Source organism: Echinops telfairi, unplaced genomic scaffold, assembly GCF_000313985.2.
Source record: "Echinops telfairi isolate 266 unplaced genomic scaffold, ASM31398v2 ScPeMD7_7424;HRSCAF=8462, whole genome shotgun sequence".
Classification (NCBI taxonomy): domain Eukaryota; kingdom Metazoa; phylum Chordata; class Mammalia; order Afrosoricida; family Tenrecidae; genus Echinops; species Echinops telfairi.
The window spans coordinates 92,928,194-92,943,384 of record NW_022111324.1 but is presented as its reverse complement, the minus strand read 5'-3'; the positions used below and the strand labels follow the sequence as shown (position 1 = coordinate 92,943,384).

At 38.9% G+C, this 15,191-nt stretch overlaps 1 protein-coding gene across 1 annotated transcript in view; it reads right to left on the bottom strand.

The window, feature by feature from the left end:
* The window catches only part of TARBP1 (TAR (HIV-1) RNA binding protein 1), a 132,144-nt gene that overhangs the window by 79,413 nt on the left and 37,540 nt on the right, over window positions 1-15,191 (bottom strand). Inside the window, exons 13-14 of the mRNA XM_045298216.1 lie at window positions 8,802-8,898; window positions 7,425-7,597 (exon numbers count right to left, since the gene is read on the bottom strand). Of these exons, the coding sequence (XP_045154151.1) occupies window positions 7,425-7,597; window positions 8,802-8,898 (270 nt within the window). The remainder of the gene's footprint in view (window positions 1-7,424; window positions 7,598-8,801; window positions 8,899-15,191) is intronic.

Here is a 15,191-nt window from a genome sequence, read left to right as displayed (position 1 = left end):
TGGTATCATGATAGTGGAAGGGAAGGAAGTGTTTAAGAACTAGAGGAAAGTTGTGTGTTTCATCAATGCTATACTGCACCCTGAGTGAAAGTATGCAATTTCAAAATATTAAAAATAATAATGAACCTCAAAGGCAGTAACAAAAACCTAACATTTATGCCATCAGATTACTGGAAGGAGATGAAAAAGATACTACTGAAAAATAATATTTTAATCAAAATGGCTGAAAACTTTTCAAAATTGTTTTAAAAAGGCATAGCAAACCTACAGATTGAAGACATTTGGGGAACTCAAAAGCTACGCTGACCTAGATCCCTCTAGTCCAGAGTCTGTAGGAACACACAGAGCAAGGGGCAGGGAACTTGGCTGGTTGTTACTGGCAGGCCTGGTGTGCACCCTTCTCCTGGAGTTGCCTCCATTCTAGCGTTTCCCTTTGCCATTGATTGGCAACTCTGATCTCTCCTGTGCAACAACCTCATCCCTGCACATACCTATCATGGGCCCAACTGACTCCCAGCGCGGAGTCCTTTTTCTCTGCTACTACTCCCTCCCTCTCAGCCCCAGCACCTACCTCAGCAGTCACTGTTGGCCCTTTTTGCATGACTAGCAGTTCCTGTCAAACAGCACAGAAGCACTCCCATCCCAGAGCCCTGATCCCTTCTCCACCTTCAGTGAACCCTTCGGTCATAGCTGACCCACTGGGTGCCACCCCAGAGGCATCCAACCAAGAGGAATCTGCCCAGCCCACGCCACACCATTGGGCCACCTGATTTCATCCCACAAACCATACTACCCTGCCCAGCCCCATCCCTGTGTGCCACCTGCCACCCACTGGTGGGCACCTGCCCCACCCTCTTGGTAACCACATGCTTGCTAGTTTATCCTTTTTCCCCACAATCTCATTTCGTGCTCTCTTGCCTCTTGAAACATTTCTATACCTATTAATTTTTATTATGTTTCTTAAGAATGAAAGATAAATAACAGAAACTAAATATTATGGATAAATTTCATAAAATTCTCCTGAATTCTTTTTTAAAATATTGGACAGTTGAAAATCAAACATATTAATTCCTCCTGGTAGTATTTTCACAAAATAACTATAACATAATGGGAGAGGGCTTAGGCCAAAGGACCTAAAAAGTGGTAAGGTTTCTGTACCTCACTTCAAGTGGTAAGATAGGAAAGACATAAATACTAAGCACACTGTGAGTTGATAAGCACATACACTGTGATCTCTAACAAAAAAATCATAACAAGACATTTAATTTTTAAAAGCACAGCAGATAAATTAAAATGAGTATTAAACAATACTGAAGTTTTTGCTCAAAAAAGGGAAAGAGAAATGAACAGCAGAGAAATAAATAGAATATAAATAACAAATGGTTGACCTAAATCGAAACATAAATGCAAACAGGCTATATACCAGGTAAAAGATACAAGGTCAGAGTAGATAAAAATCATGATTCTATATGCTGTCCCTAAAATATCACTTCAACTATAATGATGTAAATAGATTTTTAGAATCAAACTATGAAAGCTGTAATAAGAAAATAAGCAGGGATACTATATTAACATCAGGTCTCACCAACAAATGCTTCCAGAGTAACTTTATCTGTACTACATAGGGCAGAAAAATGAACTTTGACATAAACCTCGAAGATAAACTTAAAATGGATCATAGACCTAAAGATAAATAAAAAACAATGAAGCTTTTACTGTTCCTCGAAAAACATAGGAGAAAACCCTATGTGACCTAAGGTAAAGGTTAAGTCATTTTAGATACAATGCCAAAAATATCATCTCTAGGGGAAAAAATGATGAAATAGATCTTAGCAAAATTAAAACTTTTGCTCTAATAAAGACACTTAAGAAATTTAAAGGGCAAGGAGCAGACTAGCAGAAAATATGTGAAAAATCACATAACTTACAAAGGATTTGTATCCAGAATAAGCAAAGAACTATAAAAACAACCGCAAGACAAAAATAATTAAAATTTAAAATGATCAAAAAATAAATGAAAAATGGTTAGACACATCAAAAAAGGGGGTTATTTATTACTCTGAGAAATATTAAGTCATAGCGCACAAGACTGCTTAGACCAGTGGTTCTCAACCTTCCTAATGCTGTGACCCTTTAATACAGTTCCTCATGTTGTGGTGACCCCCACCATAAAATTATTTTCGTTGCTACTTCATAGCTGTAATTTTGCTACTGTTATGAATCAGGCGACGCCGGTGAAAGGGTCGTTCAACCCCCAAAGGGGTCACGATCCACGGGTTGAGACCTGGTGGTTTGGACCATTAAAAATTAATGTATTATTTTAATAATTTCTCATTACCTATTACAAAGAAGATAATACCATATGAGTTTTGGAATACCTCATGATCATGTGTCAGGTAGAAAAGCTGTCATAAAATGATTGTAAAGTAAAATGTTATTATTAAAAAATTAAACCTATAGCTAATGAGTCTAACAGAATACTACTCTTTTATACTCCATAATACTCTCTCTGCCTTTTCTTTCTCCTATATTTGTGTATACTTATTTACATTTCAAATTTATATCAATGGCATAAAGAAATATTCTCAGATGAATTCTTTCCCATTAGATTAAAAGAAATGTAAGATTACAAGTTAAATTTAGGCTTGGAGACCAGAAAACTAAGTGACAAAAATAGATGTCCTCACTTCCGATATTACTACCATCATGATTCCTTTTTATTTTCACAATATAGAAGAACTTCTATTTTATTCGCAACTCCACACCCCAGCATTGCCTTCTAGCTCTTGTCTGAGACCCACATGTACCGTGGGTCTCATGTGTTCCCATTTTTTGTATACATTACTCAGAAAAATCTCTATGCCTCCTACATCTTGTAAATTTCCCTTTATTGCATAATTTCCACCAGCATATAAGGACTGATATTTTTTTCCATTATGAGGAAAATGATAAAAGCTTCTCTTGCCCCACCAATAACTGCCCCATTTCTTTGTTCTCCTTATATACAAAACATCCCTAAAGAGCCCCTCTATACTAGTGCAACCATTCTGTTAAGATCACCACTGACTTTCACAATGCTAATTGCAATGGTCAAGTCTCAATGTTTATTTTAATCTGTCAGCTGCATGTCTCCTGGAAAATCTTTTCACTGTTTTCCTGCACCTACCTTATAAAACTCGCTGCCATAGTCAAGGCTGTCTCACGGAGAGCCCCTGTTGGTTTCTGAGACTCTGTTTATAGGAGTAGAAAGCTCAGTCTTTCTCCCATGGAGTTGCTGGGGAACTGCCAAGCATGCATATGGCAGCCCAACTTGTAACCACTACATCACCAAGGCTCCTTCAATTTTATCCCTGGGTACTACCCTGGACAACTCTCATATAGGATTCTAGGAAGATAGAGAAAAGGTTTTTTCATAGTTACAAAAAAATGGGATATAGCCCAAGCACTTAGCATTGGGAGAAAGTAGAAAATGTAGCATTTTACAATGGCAGATTATATATACAACCAGGAAAATAAGGACATCAATGAATATTAGAAACATGTAAACTGGGAAAGTTTACAGAAGACTGCTTACCATAAAGTGACACTTTTAGAAAGCTTAAAAAGAAAACCAAGCAATACCCAGTTTAGACATCTACAGACATAACAAAATAAATTTTTGAAATACGTGGAAATGATAAAGATAAAAGTAAAAAAGATCAAAATTAAGAGGCAAAAGGAATTCAGCTATATCAACCCCTTTCTCAGAAGAATGCACGACAGAGGACAGCACTGAAGATACAGCCTGGGGGGAGGGGGCAGGTCTGCCCAGAACATGTGAGCAAACTAAGAGGGGAAAAAGAGGGAGGGTGGGCCGCATCCTGGCCCACCAAGCTCTTTCCACCTACCCACCCCCACCCACCATGACATTCACGCTTGGAGCAGCCAATGCACAGACAGGGCCATACGGCCAGACCCACCACAAGACACGACAGCCCCTCACTCACTGATCCATAGCGCTACGGGTGACAGCAAGGGAGACAGTGCAGGAATTGTGCCTGGCCGGAACCCACCCACACTGGGGCGAACCATGAAGGGAGCACAACAGCAGCAAGGGGAGCAAAGCAACAAAGTCCCGGAGGTATCTCAAAAAAAAAAAAAAAGACCAGACTTGGAGGGCAGGGCTTGGCACCTCATCAGACTTCATCAGAAAATATTTGTAAGGGTCAGCAGACAGACCTGAACTATTTACATGCTTCTTGGGGGGTCTATCTATATAAGATAGGCAGGGTAAACAATCCTGAGGAGAAAACAACAGGACTGAAGGTTCCAGGAAGGGATGGGGGGAGAGATATGGGAGAGGGAGAGGAAAGGGGGAGCCAAAAAACCCAGGGACAAGAGAACAAGGGATCTAAAATCAATGGTGAAGAGGGCATAGGATGCCTGCTGGGGCTTGATCAAAGGCAATGTAGCTAAGAGGAATTACTAAAACCTGAATGAATGCCAAACATGAAAATGGGATGAGAAAGTAAAAGGAAATAGAGTAAAGAACTAGGAGGAAAAGGGCATTTACAGAGGTCTAAATACAGGCACATATATATGTAAATATATTATAAAAATGATAAGAGCTATAGATCTATGTACATATATTTATATGTTAAGTATTAAGGTAGAAGGACATTGGGCCTCTACTCAAGCACTCCCTCAATGCAAGAATACTTTGTTCTAACAACCTGGGATTCTGTGATGCTCACTTTCTAAACATGATCACTGAAGACAAAATGGGTGCATAAACAAATGTGGTGAAGAAAGCTGATGGTGCCGATATCAAAAGGTATAGTGTCTGGGATCTTAAAGGCTTGAAGATAAACAAGCCGCCATCTAGCGAAGCAACAAAACCCACATGGAAGAAGCACACCAGCCTGTGTGATCATGAGGTGTCAACAGGATCAAGTATCAGGCATCAGAAAACCCAAAACAATCATATCGATGGGAAAGAGGGGGGCTGGAGTGGAGACCCAAAGTCCATTTGTAGACAATTGGACATCCCCTCACAAAGCAAGATAGGGATGAGTCAGCCAGGGTGCAGTATAACACCGACAAAAAACACAATATTCCTCTAGTTCTTTAATGCTTCCTTCTCAATTCTAAGTTACAAAAACTAGCTAGACCAGAGCATGTACACTGGGACAGATAAGAGCTCTCGACACATGGAATCCAGGACAGATAACCCCTCAGGAACAGGAGTGGGAATGGTGATATCATGAGGCTGGGAGGAAGGTTGGGGAGAATGGGAGCAAGGTGCAACTGATCGCAATGATGGACGTATTTACCCCACCTCCACCGTCAGGGACACACACAATAGAAGCATGAGTTAAGGGAGACAGTGGACAGTATAAGATATAAAAATAATAATTTATAAATTATTAAGGGATCATGAGGGTGGGTGGGGGATCGAGGGGAAAAAAGAAGAGCTGATACCAAGGGCTCAAGTAGAAAGAAAATGTTTTGAAAATGATGGCAACAAATATAAAAATGCGCTTGATACAACTGATATATGGATTGTAATAAGAGCTATAAGAGTCCCCATAAAGTGATTTATATATTAAAAAGGAGGTGATTGAGGACTAACATAAATTTGTGCTTAGATTGGGTATTGAATCACAAGCGTTTGTCTAATTATTTTCCACCAAATAAATATGATATGTTCTTTTGTATCATTGTAAGGTTTACAATTACAACCTAACAAATATTGTAAGGTTTACAGCATTTTTGTTTCTGTTACCAACATTAAAAAATCCACAATTTGGAAAGGAAACTACTTTTAGTATTTTATAAACATTTATTGAAGTCTAACCATATCAATATATTTTTCAGATTTAACCTAATATTAATGCATCTTTGGAATTTTTATATCACAAATTTCTAAAATTCCAAATGAAACTGGTCAGGGAGGATTAGGAATTCAGGCTCAACCATCAGCATGCTCACCTGTAACGCCCATGTCTTTAGTTGCTGTTTTACACGTATCTTTTTGTTGTTGTTTTTCAATCATTTTATTAGGGACTCACACAACTCTTATCACAATCCATACATACATCAATTGTGTTTTACACATATTTTAATTTTAGAAAAGATGAAAGAATTTAATGCTTCTGTTACCACTATATTTTCTATCTAAAATGTTTTCAGAGACTAACACATTTAAAAATAAATTATAAAAATTACTGTCATTTTCATGCATAAGCTTACTTTCTGCAACATCTAGCACAGTGACAAAATTGAATCCCAATTAAGCATATAATTTTTCGTAGTTTAGAAATCAATGAAAAAGTTTAAAGTTAAAAAGAAATCAGGTTCTAAAATCTCTGCTAACCAATGAGCACAAGCTACTAGGCATGTCAGCTCCATGAAGACAGAGGGTAATGTGATGAATTTCTAAATATGGCTCTTCTATCCAAATCTCTGGAACTCCCACCAAATGAAGGGGTGGGACTATGCAAGTAGGGCATGTGCAACACTAAGAGGGGATTAGTCAGTTTTCATGATCACCTGCTGGCTAGAAGGACGAGGCCTTCTTTGAAGCAATGATAGAGAAGAGAGAAACCCTGAGAACTCTGGAAGAGGTTGTTCAAGATCCCTGTCTGAAGTGGTAGAGGCTCCAAGACCAGATGCATCACAGACTGTGGCACAGAGACCCAGAGCAGTAGCGTCGAAACGGCCTTCTTGTTATTTGGTCCAAGAATATGGAAGTGGTGGGTGGGCTAGCTTCTGGCTCATGGAGGCAAAGGCCAAAGGGACTACTACTTGGCTGAGACAAAAACCTAGAAAGAGACGTGGCTCACCTACCACGTGGCTGAGAGGCTGAGAACTGGAGAGTTAGAGTTAAGAGTTAAGAGTTGTTAAGAGTTGAGAGTTGAGAGAGTTGTGGAGAGTTGAGAGAGTTGTGGAGAGTTGAGAGAGTTGTGGAGAGTTGAGAGAGTTGTGGAGAGTTGGGAGAGTTAAGAGAGTTAAGAGTCAGAGTTGGTTGTTGACTGAGACAACCAATGACTGCATCCTTCCCAAATAAATCCCCTTAATTCTCAGTATTTTTTGTGAGTTTTGTGTGGCCATTGCAACAAATTATAGAACCCAGCACAGGTGTAGAGTGGTGTGGGGAAAATATGGGTTGGTATCATTATAGGTAAAGAAGGATTGACCATGGAGGCTTGTCTGACCTCTACCTCATGGCAATAGAGAAGCCAAAGGAAGTCAGATAAGACCCTCCATTGCTGTTTTTTTGCATGTACAACCACTCTATCTCGAGCCCCTTGGGGAACACCATTACAAGAAGACAATAAAAATTTGCTGACCTCTGTTTTATTTTAAAAAGTCAGAAATATTCTCTCATTTGAAATATCAATGATGTACCAAGTAGGAAACCAACAGAAACTACTTATCCTCACCATCTTGGGTACTGGAATCTCTCAACAAGCAAGTATGCAGTAACTTCAACAGCAACTGGAGGCATCTGTCAGTTTTCAGCAAGGGCATGTAGGCATTTGTACTAAACTTCATAAGGGCATCCAGAAGAGGATCTAAGAATATCCTTAATACATTCTGTATTTTCCGTTTTTCACTAGGCATTGAAAGACATGCCCAAATCAAACATTTCAAAAGCAAAAAGAAAATCATTTTCTATGTAAAATTTATTGAATTGGCTAAGTGATTCAATTAGACAGAATTACTCTTATGGATGATGAAAACATTTAGCAGGTTATCAAGGCTGATCTTTCAGCCTGTACATTCTCAGTGAGTTAGCAATTCATGAGATCAGAAAACAGAGAGGACATCATAATCAACCTTTAAATACAACTATTAAAAAAACCCTATAATCAATTTTATTTGAAAGAAAATTAAATGCTGAGAGTATTATAACTACCTACTTCTATGATACAAAAATAAATAGTATACTAGTCCAGGAAATAAGACATGTTAAATAAAAATACTAAGAAACATAAATTACTTATTAAAACCTAGACAGCCAACTTTAGTATGAAAACAGGAAAAGTGATATAAATCAAATTAACTACCGTTTTCCCGAAAGTAAGACATCCCCCGAAAATAAGACCTACTTACAGTTTTCCCTCTCGCTGAAATATAAGGCATCACCCCCCCAAATAAGACTTCCCCGAAGCTACCATAACTCTGGGACTCTGGACTGGGACCGTAAAGGTGGGCACCACAGCGCAGCTCACTGTTGGCCGCAGCGCAGCCAAGCAGACAGGAAGTGTGAAGTCTCTTTTAATAAATGTGTACCGTATTCTTCTTCATGGAAAAATAAGATATCCCCTGAAAATAAGACCTAGCACATCTTTGGGAGCAAAAATTAATATAAGACACTGTCTTATTTTCGGGGAAACAGGGAATGTATCATACAATAGTGTAGCACATGAAGCTGCTTTTGGCAACAATTATAATTGATCTTTTCATTTTCTCAATATACAAATGAAATTGTTTTATCTACAGCCAATTGTTTTCTAATTATACACTTTGCAAAATGGTCAAACTCAGTTAATTTCTTACCCAATCCTATGGTAGGAACATTTTCTTCTACCATAACTAGTAATTACTGTAGACAACATTTTAATCGTCTATATTTAACAATTTTACTTACCTTTACTATGCCCTTAATTTCTTGCTAATTTAAAACTTCTCTTTATATGCTCCCATTGTTCTAGTTCTTTTTTAATATTCTAGATCATTCATTAAAATCTGAAAACACCCCAAAATCTGATTAGTGTTTGTTTTTAAGCTTTATTTTCAAGTGTAGAAGCACTTACCTACATCGAGTCTTCATTTCTTCCACATCCACAGCCAGTAAGACCATCATGGCAACCAGCTTAGCTTCAAGCCAATCAGGCATAAAGCTGTTTTCTCCTGAAAATATTTGCAAAGCATTAATCAAGTCCCCAGAAATGTTGCAAAAACAATACACCTTAGAGATTATGCCTTATTAATATTAAAATACTAGAGAAATCCTATTGGGTATTAAAAAGTTCATGAAAAAGAATTAAAAGGTAATGGAATTTTCCCACCCACTTTTGAAATCCCATCGTATAGCGGTGATAAAATACAGCAGAACACCCTGTCCTATGGCTCATTATTCAAACAGTAACTCACTGCCATAGAGTTGATGCTGATTCATAGTAACTGTAGGACAAGGCAGTACTGCCCCTGTAGGATTCTGAGACTGTACCTCTTTACAGAAGTACAAAGAACGATCTTTCTCCCTTGGAGTGGCTGGTAGTTTCGAACTGCTGACCTTGCAGTTAGCAGTCCAATGCACAACACTACACCACCAGGGCTTCTTTGGCTCATTACTTACATATGAACTATTTAATATTTAACTATGAACACAACATGAATACGAATAAAGCAAATCTTTGCATGTCCGCTTTATGCCATGCATTAAACCTGGGTGCTAGAAACACAATAGTTCCTAAGCTCATGGACTTCACAATAAACAAAGAATAAAAAAGAAATCTAAAGTTATCACTGTGGTGAGGGCTATAGGAGAAGTACACAGTGCCAAGAGTGAACAGCAGGATTATGGAAAAATTCTCATGAAGAAACAATTGGACAGAGTTTGAAGAATAAGCAAGAATGAGTTACATAAAAAAGACAATATTCCATATATTAGAAAGTTCAAGTCAAAGGTAATCTCATCAAAGTACTCTCATGTCGTGTTCCAGGAAACATAATTCCCATGTGGATATAGAGAGGAAGTTACTAAAAATGAGGCTACAGAAACAGGTATGGGAGACACCAGGAGACTTTTATAGGCAATTTAAGGGCTTTTTCTTTTATCTGCAAGACAACTGTGTATGAGTTATTAAATGTGAAACTAAGAGTATTTTCTGTAAACCTTTATTCAATTCACAAAAAGTTTAAACATTTTTTTCATTATCTTTTCATTCCATTTTTCCATAAACTTTTTGAAGCCCTGCTATACATAAACTCCTATGCCTCTCATGAAGCCCTGGTAACACAAAAGTTTAGTGCTCAGATGCCAACCAAAAGGTTGGTACTTCAAACCCACCAGCTGCTCCGCTGGAGAGAGACCTGGCCATCGGCTTTTGTAAACGTGTAATCTAGAAAACCCTGTGGGTGGGTCTACGGTCATAGTAGCGTGCCTGAATCAGAACCGACTTGATGGCACACATTAATATGCGTAATTATTCCATAGAGAAGCCACTGTAAGCCCCACAGCCATTGATGCAATCCGACACAAAACGATCCTACAGGAAAGAATTACCCCGTAAGATTTCTGAGGCTGTAATCTTGATGGAAGCAGACTGCCATATCTTTGCAAGTGGAGGAGCTGATGAGTTTAAAATGGTGATCTTTTAGTCAGCAGCTGAGCACTTAACCAATGTGCCAGCCTGCCTCCTAGAAGCCTATTATATGTATTTGACTACTTCAACTCCCTGGATACAAGTTCATCTATCCTTGTGGGATACCCTTTCCCCCTCTATATGTTCGTTTATCTTCTTCTACCAGGTGCTACCCCTCTGGGGACTAATGCCCCAAGTCTACCAGTGCTTAGATCGACCAAGGCACTGCACTAAGATTGTGCAGGTAATTATCCAGGTCCTGGCAGTCCAAACCACCAGCTGCTCTACGGGAGAGAGACAGTGCTAGCCACTCCTGTATAGTCAGTCTTGGGAATCCGCTATAAAGTCACTATGAGTACGGAGTCACAAACTGGCACTAACTAAGGGGGTTTGTTTTGGGTACTGGAAGGGAGTGCATCATTTAGCTCTATAAATCATGTGCTTGGCAATTAGCAAACTTAGGAGACTTGATATCTATTTACTGAATAAATATAGCAGTCTTTGGCTTACTACTTCCCAATGACTACATTTTAAGTCAGTTCTGACTTAGGTAGGCTTATCTCATTGTTTGTGTTTTCATTATTATGTTTCATTATCAGTAAACAGATCTTCATCTGAGGCTTAGCATAAGATTAACATGAGCAAAGTACTTGCTGCAACCCCTTATGTAGAACAACACATCACTAAGGAGATGTCAAAAATGAAATGACAGTCACAGTGTGGCTACTGAAATAGAAGATATGAAGAGGACCACTTACACTGTCAAAAACAACTTTCTGTTATAAGTCAAAAAACAACTAAAAAGCTACTTTAGGTATGGGAATCAATTTTAAATGTGAGTTTTTTAGTCTTTAAATGAAACCAAATTTTAATATTACTACACTTTTCATGTAACATAAAATGAGCATGGGAAATTAACTTTCCAAGGATTATAAAGTTTGCAAAAAGTGTATAATGTGCACATTAAGATGCATACAAATGTGTTTCATACCTCAAAACTAAAGCCGAGAAGTGGTCTCATGGAAATGTTTGGTTTTTTTTCTTTTTGAAATGTTTTTACTTACTCTGAAAATTTCCCTGTAGTTCAAAACTAAACTGAAAATTTAAAGGTACTTAGGCAAGGGAACTAAAAAACAAAATTATTAAACACACACATATACAACTGTTTCTTACATATGAAATTAGTTCTTCCAAAACCAAAAATATATTCAATATATTATAAATATTAAAAATATAAGAGAACCAAAAGTAATCTATCTGATTAATTAGATCTGTTTACTTAAGACCTAGTCCATGATTATTCACCTCACTGCTACCAAGTCAATTCTGATTTATAGCAAACTAGAGTACAAAGTAGAACTGCCCTCATGGGTTAAGACTATAGACCTTTTTTTTCCCTACCCCATCATCCCACACCTGCTGCTCCTCCCAGTTGACCCTCACACTCATGGCAACCTCGTGGGTCTATCTATATACATAGAATAAAACTACCCTATGTTCTATAGGGTTTTTAAGTTTTATTGGCATACAATTCACATATATAATGTAATACTTCATTCACATCAAGAAGAGTTCTACAATCACCACCACAATCAGTTTTAGAACTTTTTCTTCATTCTTGTACACATTGTGATTTGTTCCCCATTTCCTCTCAACTTCCCCTGCCATACTCCCACACTCACTCACTCACTGACAAGGAGTCCATGCTGACTCATAGCCACCCCACTGAGGTTTTCCGAGACTGACTGTTTAAAGGAGAAATCCCAGTCTTTCTCCAAGGGAACTGCTAGTGATTTTGAACTGCTGACCATGCAGATCGCAGCCCAACATGTACCACCACCAGGAACCATTAATCCTGTTACCTCTATAAATTTATCTATCTTGGATTTCATATACAGAAAAAAATTAACAAAAAACTAACAGTAACAAAGTAAAACAAACTCAGAAAGAAAATATTAAAAACTAGAACAAATGGATCAAGAGAGAGATCAAATAATAAAGTGTTAAACTGCCTCTGCAATACTCTACTTTCCAGTGCATCCTGCATGACAGCAAGGATATTCACATACCTGGTCCCATGATCAGAGGGGATTTACCTAAGGATTCATACCTGTACAGTTCTTCACTTTTTTAACTGAAATAACTTTAAAATGGGTCAAAAGAGAGATCAAATAATAATATATTACATTTTAAACAAACTGCATCTGTGATAATCAACTTTACAATGCTTTGATAACAGGCCTATTAATATCCCTCTGGATCAGTGGTTGTCAACCTTCCTAATGCTGCAACCCTTTATTTTTTTAATCATTTTATTAGGGGCTCATACAACTCTCATCACAATCCACACATACATCAATTGTGTAAAGCGCATTTGTACATTCATTGCCCTCATCATTCTCAAAACATTTCCTCTCCACTCAAGCCCCCAACACCAGGTCCTCATCTTTCCCCTCCCCCCTCCCCCATGTGCCCTTGATAATTTATAAATTGTTATTTTGTCATATCTTGCCCTGTCCGACGTCTCCCTCCACCCACTCCTCGGTTGTCCATCCCCCAGGGAGGTCACATATAGTTCCCTGTAAGCGGTTCCCTTTCCTACCCACTCTCCCTCTACCCTCCCAGTATCGCCACTCACACCACTGGTCCTGTAGGGATCATCCGCCCTGGATTCCCTGTATTTCCAGTTCCTATCTGTACCAGTGTACATCCTCTGGTCTAGTAGGACTGCCGCAACCCTTTAATACTAGTTTCTTATAATGTGCTGACCCTCAACCATAAAATTTATTTTCATTGCTATTTCATAACAAATTTTGCTAGTTATGAATTGCAATGTAAATATCTGATATGCAGGATGTATTTTCATTGCTACAAATTGAACATCACAAAACAATATGTAATTATATATTGTGAAATATTTATTTCTAATTACAAATAAATGAAATTTTGTCTTGAAGCACAGTGTAGTATGGGTTAACAGTCTTCATGCCAGGTATGTGGATGTATCTGCATATGGGCAGGCCCACCTGGAGAGAGAGGAGTGGTGTTTGGTTCCTAAAACCATAGGAAATAATGTGTTTTCCGATAGTCTTAGGCGACCCGTGAAAGGGTCATTCAACCCCCAAAGGGGTCGCGCCCACACATTGAGAGCCACTGCTCTATAGTCAGAGAGGAATCATCAGAGGCTTAATCCATGTATGGAATCTGCAGATGGATTTTGGGCTATCACCATCATCCATAGCCTTCTGCAAACCAGGTGTTCAAAATTTGAGCTCTGACATTCTTCGCGCCATCTGATTTGGGCTTTATTGTTTACAATCCTTAGATCATATAGGCTGGCGTGCTTCTTCCATGTGGACTTAAAACTGACATCTCACTTAGATAGCTGCTTGTCTGAATATGACCCTTTAAGACCCAATGCATATTCCTCTGATAGTCAGGCACCATCTAGTTCCTTCACCATACTTAGCTACAGCACTCATTTTCAGTGATCTCTTCATGAAGTCAAACATCAAACAGCAGGGCCATGTCAGAAGAACTAATTATTCTTAGATTGGGGCTAGAATTCATTGCAAGCCTCATATCTCGTCACAAACATCTAATATATGTTTCTGGTTCACCTTTGAGACATCACTGCCATTTGTTTTAAAGAACACTATCAATCAGCCTCCTGGGGCATCATTTTCATTGCCATAGTCATGGCTGACTCATAGCAACCCTATCGTACATGACAGAACTGCCACAGTGAGTCTCTGACACTGCAAATCTTCACAGGAGTAGAAAGCTTCATCCTTCCCTGCAGAGCTGGCTGGTGGTTTCCAACCGCTGACCTTGCAGTTAGCAGCTCAATGCATAACCACTATGCACTGGTAGGGTCATGAGTTTAGCCAATGATATAGTATTTAAAACACTTTTGAGAAAGGGAAATCATGAGTATGGGCCAACCAGGAACCACAATACATAAACTGTTGACTGCTACAGATTACACTCAAAAGTGACTGGACACTATGTATACAAACAATGGGGGTTGGAGATAGGGCAAAAACAGCAGAGCCAGCCTACTACATTAATACATGTTATAAAATAGTATATCACAGCCAGGGGCACCATTCACTGGGCACCCTTCAAGGCAAGAGATTGGAACCAAAGTCCAACATCTGTCAGTTCTATGCAACTTTGGCTAACTGACATCTGCTTCTTCTCACACTAGGGACTTTCAGCCTTAAGTCCAAGGGATACAGGAGCGTTTGAGGAAAAGCTCAGTTCACTTAGTGGAGTGGGTATCCACATCAAGTCTTTCTAGGGTGGCCTATGAAGGATGGTGTGTGCCTCAAAAGAGTGTAGATCTTTAGGGGAGTAAGAAAGCTTCTTCTCTCCCTCCTAGAGTAGCTGGTGTTTTCGAAATACTGACCTTGGGGTTAGCTGCCCATGTAACCCACCAGAGCTTCTACAATTACATATATAAGCAGTTGAAAATGACTCAGTTGCAGACAAATTCAAGACATTAAATTCTCCCCCCGTCCCACTGCCAGAAGGGTTAAAAAGAAAGGGATGATTCAACCAAGGTACATTATAGTACTGACATATAACACATCATTCCTCCAGTTCCTGAATGCTTCCTCCCCCCCACTACCATGACCCAATTCTACCTTACATATCTGGCTAGACTGGAGAACACACATTGGTACAGATAAGAGCTCCCAACACATGGAATTCAGGACAGACAAACCCCTCAGGAACAGTAGTGGGAGTGGCGATATCATGAGGGTAGGGGGATGTCGAAGAGGGGAAAGGGGAAGAAAGGGGGAGCCCATCACAATTATATATATAGCGCCC